Source organism: Triticum urartu, chromosome 6 (assembly GCF_003073215.2).
Source record: "Triticum urartu cultivar G1812 chromosome 6, Tu2.1, whole genome shotgun sequence".
Taxonomy (NCBI): Eukaryota; Viridiplantae; Streptophyta; class Magnoliopsida; order Poales; family Poaceae; genus Triticum; species Triticum urartu.
The window spans coordinates 48401863-48410999 of record NC_053027.1 but is presented as its reverse complement, the minus strand read 5'-3'; the positions used below and the strand labels follow the sequence as shown (position 1 = coordinate 48410999).

At 44.9% G+C, this 9137-nt stretch overlaps 3 protein-coding genes across 3 annotated transcripts; 1 reads left to right on the top strand and 2 right to left on the bottom strand.

Annotated features, from left to right (window-relative positions):
* LOC125513252 lies at nucleotides 1-3355 on the top strand. The gene is made up of 7 exons (XM_048678320.1): nucleotides 1-212; nucleotides 315-490; nucleotides 604-659; nucleotides 1016-1130; nucleotides 1808-1930; nucleotides 2685-2859; nucleotides 2944-3355. The coding sequence occupies exons 1-7, from the start codon at nucleotides 123-125 to the stop codon at nucleotides 3127-3129; spliced, it is 921 nt and encodes a 306-aa protein (XP_048534277.1). The 5' UTR covers nucleotides 1-122; the 3' UTR covers nucleotides 3130-3355.
* Nucleotides 3356-3660: 305 nt separating this feature from the next.
* On the bottom strand, nucleotides 3661-6089 carry LOC125513253 (upstream activation factor subunit spp27-like). The gene is made up of 2 exons (XM_048678321.1): nucleotides 5631-6089; nucleotides 3661-4125 (listed from the first exon to the last, which is right to left on the bottom strand). The coding sequence occupies exons 1-2, from the start codon at nucleotides 5937-5939 to the stop codon at nucleotides 4000-4002; spliced, it is 435 nt and encodes a 144-aa protein (XP_048534278.1). The 5' UTR covers nucleotides 5940-6089; the 3' UTR covers nucleotides 3661-3999.
* A 1119-nt stretch (nucleotides 6090-7208) lies between these two features.
* Nucleotides 7209-8487, bottom strand: LOC125515014 (probable pyridoxal 5'-phosphate synthase subunit PDX2; the record flags this gene model as incomplete). Its single annotated transcript, XM_048680423.1, is given in 5 exon segments — nucleotides 7209-7518; nucleotides 7622-7719; nucleotides 7899-8090; nucleotides 8225-8298; nucleotides 8400-8487. Coding segments are annotated over 5 exon segments (585 nt in total), but the record flags the coding sequence as incomplete, so codon positions are not given.
* Between the last annotated feature and the right edge of the window lie 650 nt (nucleotides 8488-9137).

The following is a 9137-nucleotide window of genomic DNA, read 5'->3' as shown; positions in this document are numbered from 1 at the left end:
AGTGAAGCCGCTCGTGTCACACGCACGCACACCGCCGCGGCGGATAGAGTTTTTCTTCCAGAGGCGCACGCCGCGCCACGGCGAGGCACCCACCACCCACCCACCGTCCACCGCAGCGCGCCATGCTCTCCCTCCTCCCGCCCGCGCGGCTCCGCGCCGCGCCCTCCGACGCCTCCTCCACCTCGCCGCGCCGCCCGGCCGTCATCCTCCCAGTTAATCACCGCCCCTCCCTCTCCCCTCGTCGCCTCGCGGCTCCTTTTTCCTTTCCGGTTGTCCGTGTGTGACGCGCGGCGGTCTGTCGTAGTGGCGCGCAGGGGCTCGGGAACAACACGGGCGACTACGCGCGGCTGGCCGCGGCGCTGCGGGACGGCCACGGCGTGCCGTCCGTCGTCGCCCGGGTCTCGCGCCCCGACTGGCTCCGCAACGCCGCCGGGCTCGCCGACCCCAGCTACTGGCGGGGCACCCTCCGCCCCCGCCCCGTCCTCGACTGGTAAAATGCAGCCACCCTAGCCTCCTGGGCATTCTATCCCTCCCCGAATGCGTACGTGGTTGATTTTGTCACCTCAGGCGGTCGTTTCACCGAACACCTTGCCTGCACTGCAGGTACCTGAACCGGGTGGAGGAAGCGGTGTCCGAGGCCAGGGAGCTATCCTCTCCAGGTCCGTCTCCCAAATCATGGTGTAATTTCTAGCACTGACAAGTGCCCCGCGATTGAAGCTCTAGCAGTTTTACTGCCTTTGTGCCATTGAGCAACTTGTGCTTGGTTTCAGTTGCCATGACAAGGAAATTCTTGCTTCCAGTTCACCATCTAAAGTTCAATTGTTTCTTCCAATTTGAATCCCAATTCTGTTGCTGCTAGTTTCAGCCCTCTGACTGGTTCAATATTGTGGACTGTATTCTCAATTGTCCACGATATTGCAGGCAGAAAAATTGTGCAGAAAACCATGGAATAAAATGATCGATGTTCTAAAAATGGGGGCATTCATCCTGACTCTGGACTGTTTGATGCTTGCAGATGGGAAGCTATCATTGATAGGGCATTCAGCTGGCGGCTGGCTCGCGCGCGTGTACATGGAGGAATTCGGGACTTCTGACATAAGTTTGCTGCTCACGCTTGGCACTCCCCACCTGTACGGTTTTCTATCTGATCACTGTTAAAACACATGGATAAGTAGTCCGGTGGTACCCTTTTTTTGTTCTAACTAGCACTTGGGAGTAACGCAAGCTTAGTGGCTTGTATTCTTTAGTTTGACAAATTCTTGCAGAAATTTATGGGCCTCTTACATCACAGACATGAATTATGAAATGGAGGAAATTAGATTTGGCACCTATTGTTACATTCCCCTTCTGTTTTTCTCCTAGAACATGCAAGTTTATGTTGTCCCAACTTACAACAATGTAGATATACCTGTTACCTTCACAATATTCTCCATACTTGTGTGTGGATTTCAGTACTTTTATGTTTAGAGGATATGATTAGGCCTTGTTTGGGTAGGTGAGAAATATTACCTTGTTCCCTTTGGATGTGCAAATAATTTACTTCAATTTTCTATCCACCAAAGGGATTGAACTTAATACGTAACCATCCAAACAAGCCCTTACATGTAAAAATCTCCCAACTATTATGTATTTTTACATGTGGATTGATAGTTGATACATAAAAGTCATGTACATGTTTATTCCCGCAAGCTTTAATATTTTTAACTTGATAGCAGGTGGAATTTTGAGAACAATGAAGTGTCAAAATGAAACCCGGAACATACTTTTCTTTTATCTGAATTTCTTTTCTTTTTCCTCTAATTCCCAGGCCTCCTCCCAAAGGTGTTTCTGGCGTAATTGACCAAACTAGAGGACTACTGAACTACGTCGAGAAGAATTGTGCCCCCGCAGTTTACACACCAGAACTACGATATGTATGCATTGCTGGAAGGTACCTTACGTTACAGTTCAGGTTCTGATTAATTGATTATATGTTAATCATATCATAGAATTGAGGCTTATGCATTACATTTCATCTTCTAACCAAGACTGCTGAGACAGTGGTGGATCTAGAATAGAACGACAGGGGGTGCCAAGCTCAATACTCACGTATATAAAGACTGATAGTGCACACAAATTAGCCTAACTATTACTACCTCCATTTCTAAATACAAGACGTTTTGGCAGTTCGAATTGAACTGCCAAAACGTCTTATATTTAGGAACGGAGGGTGTATATAGTAAATATACTTTGCATTTTCGCAGGGGGGGGGGGGGGGGGGGTCCATGGGCCCATGGAACCCCCATTGATCCGCCCCTGTGCTGGAACCATTCACTGTGGATGTAAAGCAGTCCCTCTCTAAAGAAATATAAGAGCGTTTAGATCACTAAATCAGCGACACTTATTTTGGGAGGGAGGGAGTACAAGTTTTGCAACACAAAGGTCAAAGGGCCACAGCATCAAATAATTAACGACTTATTTTCTGGGCGTTGAAAATATGTAGTAACACCGTTGATGTAGCTCTTGCCAGACTTGAACATAAATGGTGCAGGCTATCGTCCCGGGTTGGCTGAAATTACTATGACATTCTTCCTGAAAATGTAGTCCTGTAGAACACACACTTTCTCTTTTTTTGGATTCTTGATGGAACAATTTCTGCTATATGGACGAATGAACGCCAATTTTATAGCCTCCCTTCTTGACAGGTACATTCAGGGTGCTCCTTTAACTGGAAACTCCCTGGCTACTACCACAGATGAGCTTGTCGCCGTGGACGCCCCATCAGAAGTAGCTGAAGCAGTCATGGCCAGTGCCGACAACAAAACCGCTCCGACAGGCCCCACCTTCCGGGCCCGTTTCGTCGGACAAGGCTACAAACAGGTGAGTGCCACCCCAAGCAATGCCATGCTATGGAATATTCCACATTTATTTTCCTAACAGAAACTACCCTAAATCCCACACTAGGTTTGCGGCAGCGCCGAAGTCTGGGGAGATGGGGTCGTCCCCGAAGTGTCAGCGCATCTAGAGGGCGCACTGAATATAAGCTTCGACGGCGTGTACCATTCTCCTGTAGGTTCTGATGATGAAGAGAGGCCCTGGTACGGCTCACCGGCGATCCTAGAGCAATGGGTGCACCATCTCCTCAGTTGATGCCACAGAAGCTTGACCAATTCCAAAAAATTGTGAACAAAATGGTGTATTGCCAAGCCCTTTTCACTAGTACAAATAGCACGGGATAGCAATATACAGTAATAATGTACAGAAGATGCAGCCGTATTCTCTTCTCGTACTGTTCCAGAGTGTGTCTGAATGCCTCAGGCGCGGGTTCAGCAAGATTGTATTGTTAACCTATCTATATGAACTCCCGATTCTCAAAGGAGGGGGGGGGGGGATGCAGCAGCTTAAACTATTGTGTTTTCCTTTCCTTTTTGCCAAATTGGAGTACAACTCAAGCCAATTCAATGTGTATGAAATTGCATGCACAATGTGAGCTACAAACATCTTCTCAAAGGGATTTACCATCATGTGACAGGCAGAAGGAAAAACAATGAGAGGTTGTCAGCCTATTGCTCCAGCCAAGACATAATAATATGCAGGCGCAAAGAATGTATAATATGCATGCAAGTAACCATCCATGATGCTTGCAGCAAACCGAGCCGAACTCTTCGGAATGACACGGCATTTGACCACAACCTGCTTATCACAAATTCACCATCCAATGCAAACAAGAGACCAGCATGATATACATGACTAGGGCAAAGTGGAATTAACAGACTAAAAACACCGAACCACGTTCTCAGGATGGCAGGAGCTACGAACCACAAAACACAGGGAATCCTTCTTACATGCATCACCGAGCCCCCAACCCTTAAATGGCGAACAAAGTCTGAAGTCTGAACTCCGTATTAACTTAAACTACCTAGTGGAACCTTGACTTGGACAGGGATCGCAAAAGAAGCCTTCCATTCCAACGCTGGCCCTGGGCAGAAAGCACCAGCGTTGGCCCCCCACTCGACAGCCTTAGATAGTCTTCACGAAATGAGGGGACAAGAGCTTGGTGACCTCCATCATATGAACCGTGTCCCTCCCAGGAAAGATGGTTTTGAGCTTCTCGTCGCAGATGATCTCCCTCTTGTTCAGTGGGTTCTGCAAATCATGTAGAGGGAGTTTGTATTACAGGATCACAGATGGCAAACTAGTAAAGCAGTCGATTCAATTTTTACCTAATCAGTCCATAGATTGTGCAACATCAGTAATAATTGAGCTAGCTAGTAAAAGCACTCAAAATAGCATATCTAATATACAAATTACAACTTCATCTTTATGAATTCGCAAGTTGCCAGTGGAGACTGCAGAGTAGATTTCAGACGGAAACCATTAACTGTTTCTCATAAAGAAAACTAAAAATCATATAGGTTCAACAATGCAATTAAAAAGGTGCAATCAACAAACCATACAATTATCAAACAACTGCCAATTATACATAATACATAAATTCCTGGAGACAGATGGCAAGCTAGTAAAACGGTCAATTGCATTTGTTATCTAGTTAGCCAATAGATTATGCAACATCAGTATAACTTGGCTAAAAGCAGTCAATAGAACATATCTAATACAAATTGCAACGTTATGGTTTATAATTTTGCAAATGCAGAGTGGACTTCAATTGAAACTATTAACTAATTTTGATACAGCAAACTAGATCATATAGGTTTAGCCATGTGAATTAAAAAGGTGTAATCAACAATACAGACATTTTATCAAAGCATCAAACAACTCTCAATTATACATAAATTCCGCCAAACACACAGAAATTCTTGCCTCACCAGAGGAACACAGTGAACAGAAAGATTAGGGCCTAACACCAATGTTTAACAAGTATTGTTGATGATGTGCTCGATAGACACCAAGCAACACATCTCCAGAAAGAACCAAGGCTGAACATGAAAATTTGAATAGCAAGTGGCCTGCTCATTAGTATTAGAGCTACGCAAATGCAACCACCTCAGCACAGAATTAAAATGCTAGTAGGTCACTCTACCCAGTGAGATTAATACACTACTCCCTCCGTTCCTAAATATAAGTCTTTGTTAAGAGATTTCAATATGGACTACATACGGCGCAAAATGAATGAATCTACACTCTAAAATATGTCTATATACATCCGTATATAGTCCATATTGAAATATCTAAAAAGACTTATAATTAGGAACGGAGGGAGTATCTATCTAAGACAGGGAAATGAGGAATGAACTACAGAGGTTTCCCCCTACAATAATCTTGCAACACAAACAAATGAAAGGTGCTTTATCTTAAGCACAACCCACAAATTATCAGGGTCGAACAGAACACATATTTAGACTCACTTGGATGAAACTTTTGTCAAACTTAATGTGCCAATTACTGTTATATCCAAAAGACAACAATACAGCAGTAAATCCCCCCCTCCCCCCAAAAAAACCCCAATCCCAACATCAAACCAGGCAATACAATCGCTACTGGCTGGTAAGTCGAGACAATCTATAACCAAATCGACCAAAATGATGTTCGCTTCTTTAAAAATCCCCACCGCCCGACGAACACAGCGCAATACAGTTGAGGCCGCACAAATAGGATCAACGAAGAGCTAAGGCTCCGTCCACGGGCACTACCTGGAGGTCCTTGGCCTTGATGTAGTCCCAGACGATCTTGAGGACGCCGGAGCGGGAGATGTGAGCGGCGCCGCCGAACTTGCGCAGGGCGTCCGAGACCGGCACCGGCCGCATGATCCCGCGGAGATTGTTCGGATCCACCGGCTTCTTGTCCGCCTTGGGCTTCGCGGCCGCCGACGCGGGCTTCTTGCCCCCCTTCGCCGCCGCCGCCGCCGATGCGGTCTTCTTGCCCCCCTTTGCCGCCGCCGCCGCCGCCGGGGACATGAGGGCCCGGCACCCGCGGAACACCGTAGCCGCCGCCGTCGACATCGCCGTGGGGTGGGTCTCTCCGCGCTCCGCTTCGGTGGTGGTGTACGGCGAGGGAGCGGGGGGAGTGGGGAGGGCGGAGGGTTTTGCGAGGTTTAGGGTTTGGGGGAAGGCCTGGAGCCCATTTTGTATTTGGAGCCTTGGACTTGGCCGTGGGGAAGGAGGAGACCTCTCCCTTTTGCGTTGCGGTCCTTACGACTTGTCGTAACTACAGATGGATCCGCATATCTCGCCTTTGCCAAGTGTCTTCGGGCCAGTTCTTTTGATGGTTTCCAGAATAAGCTGCAATAAGCTGTCCTCTACCTAGCTTATTCTAGAAGCTGAACCAAACTTATTTTTTTAGAAGCCTAGTAGTTAAGACTTGACTAGTAGGCTTTTAAAAAGAAAATTTTGGTTGGGCTTCTAGAATAAGTTAGATAGGGGGCAGCTTATTCTGAAAGTCCAAAAAAGCTAGCAAAAGAACTGGCCCTTCGACTCTTCGTGCACTTTACGGCAAATTTGCGTTTCTTTACTGGGTTAATCGTGACGGTTTGTTCGCCCTCCCAGTCCTACTGCTGATTCATATTTCGAAGTATATATTTATAATGTTACCTCGCAAAAAAATTATATTTACAATGTTCAACTTTTAAAAAGTACTATATCTATAATGATCGTTGTAAGAAAAGTATATTTATAATGTAAAAAAATCACCACAAAAAAATGTACAAAAAAAATCAAAGTTCTCTTTCAGCCATCGTGCACTTTTTTGGAGCTCTACTTCGGTCGTTGTCGAATTTTGTGGTTCTGAATTTATTTTATAATTTGTTCTAGAAACATGGGCACGAAACAAACAAATGAAAATAGCTATACAGATACGGGGCAAGATAAAGAGATTACTACAATTCATCGCAATGTCAATCACAACCTTCGCCGACAAGATAATGACACAAGAGAAGAATGCTTTCTCCAGTTGTCTTCACCAATGCGACAAATGCATAGTACTCGTGATCTAAAAGGTCTTATATTACTTTACATAGGGAGTAATATCAAAGATACTCAGCAGTAAATATGAACCAAAACGGCATTATCTACCATCACACTAGAAGAATTTTTTCATCAAGCTGACATGAAAACCATGACAAATATACATCACCATTCAGGCATTCACGAGACACGTAGTACTACAGTGACGTTGGTTGTGTGCATCTCAGTTATGCAGAGGCCGGGTGTAATGCTTAAATCTTTTAAGTAATAAAGCACCCCTTTTCGAAAAAAGTACTACTGACACACAGATCCAATCCAACTGGTCAGCCTCCTTGTCATAGCAATATCATAGTGTTTGGAGCACAATGGCCATTATTTTGATTGGCACAGCTTTGACGCCAAAAATATTCTTTGGACTGGGCATAACAAATGCCCAGAATCCTTTCCTGTCACCAACCGGATAATCAAATTTCGGGTTTCCTAGCTCTACTCGAAAATGGGTAGATCAGGAGCCTTATTCTTCGACCCAACATCTGCATCGTTTGAGGATGCAGATAGCGATAGCGCAGCCAAGGCCTTTGCTTGAGATTCTTTGTCCATGTCCAAGAAGAGGCGATGCCTGGCGAGGAGCAGAGCGCAAGCAATGTGTCTTCAGTGTTAAAAGCTTGGCCACTGAGTGGTGAAGTAAATAACATAAAGTCGCATGGACGTAGAACGCTTACCATCTAGAGTCTGATGTTAGCTCTGGGTGGAATGCGGTGGCAAGGATGTTCCCTTGCCGAACTGCAACAATCACACGATCTTTGGAGTACACTTGGTCCTGCAAGATTTGATTTGCCCATCAGTTCTGTGCTTATTTGATTAGACCGACAAATCCTATTGAGTCCATCTACATTGGACCCTACAACTCTAATCTTTTCAAATATGGGCAGAATATGATAACTGGCAGCAGAAGATGGATATTATGGTCAAACTCAAGAGAGCAAAAAAAAAGCAAACCTCCAAACCCTCGCCAGATGTTATTGTAATGCTGGGTCTGCCAGCAGGAACAGGGCAATCGGCTAATACTTCAACATCCTGGCCTACTTCTAGGATAGCAGGTGCTCGTATAAATACGCCACGGCATGTATGACTCCCTCCTTCCTTCTCTGCAAGCATTGGCACTGAAAGTTCTGTTTCGAAGCTTTGAAGCTGCAAGAGAAATGTAGTCGGCAATCAGACATGGTGTTCACATTCTTCCCCATTTATCTGATGAACTTTCGAAGATCAAATGATATTACCAACTAATTTAGCCATCAAATAAACAACATGGACCTCAAATTTACCTGGCTACCAAAAAAGTTACGGTGGACAGTACAATCTAGTCCACCAACAAGCTCCTGGCCTCCTGTTTTCTGCCCTGCAAGTTATATTGCTTATCAGTCATGATGTCCCATCAATTAATCTTATAGAGATAAAGTCCTAAGAAGTTACTGGTCGGTGGTCCAGAATTCCACATACCTACTGCCTTGTTAGCAAGGAAGATGAGCCCAGCACAGGTTCCCCATACGGGTTTTCCTGTGCCGACAAACTCTCGAAGTGCAGGAAACTGCAAAGAAGATGGGTTGAAATGTTTGAGCATTTTACAGTGTAAGTAAATAAACAGGTAACAATTGAGTAAATCTGTCACAAGCGTTCTGCTGAAGCTACAGGCTACAATGCCATGACCATGTAGAGGAAATGTCGAAAATTACTGCCATTTCGAATGACTACCCTTTTTCACAATTCTCTATTCGACAGCCAGCACCACTACACATAGACGACTAACTGAAATTTGACTTTGATGCAGTTCTCTTTTCCTTTTGATCAATGCAATGAAGCACTAAAACAACCTCTCTTTGGTTTTCCAAACAAACAGGGGGGAAATGTGCATCAATAAGGATAAGACAGTGTTTCTCAAATCTGATCAAAAGCAAGTTGTTTGATCAAATTTCAGTGATTAATATACTAATTGGGCAGGCAATTACTAGTGCAGCGTGCTAACCCGCTTGATTCGTTTTCTGATGTGCAACCAATTACTAGTGCGGTGTAGTACCCACTTGAGTCATTTTCAGCTACGGCAGAATCTAACAAAGAAAGAGCCTTATCATTTGAGTCCAATTCCCACCTTCCAGTGAACCATCAAGTGTCATGGCTGATGCATAGATTCAGAGATATTTCGCAGAGCCTCCATCAACACATACACATACACATACACAC

Coding starts and splice junctions, on each gene's coding strand:
- LOC125513252 (XM_048678320.1), top strand. CDS start 123: ATGCTCTCCCTCCTCCCGCCCGCGCGGCTCCGCGCCGCGCCCTCCGAC. Junction 491..603: donor CCCCGCCCCGTCCTCGACTG/GTAAAATGCAGC, acceptor CCTGCACTGCAG/GTACCTGAACCGGGTGGAGG. Junction 660..1,015: donor CAGGGAGCTATCCTCTCCAG/GTCCGTCTCCCA, acceptor TGATGCTTGCAG/ATGGGAAGCTATCATTGATA.
- LOC125513253 (XM_048678321.1), bottom strand. CDS start 5,939: ATGTCGACGGCGGCGGCTACGGTGTTCCGCGGGTGCCGGGCCCTCATG. Junction 4,126..5,630: donor TCAAGGCCAAGGACCTCCAG/GTAGTGCCCGTG, acceptor CATGATTTGCAG/AACCCACTGAACAAGAGGGA.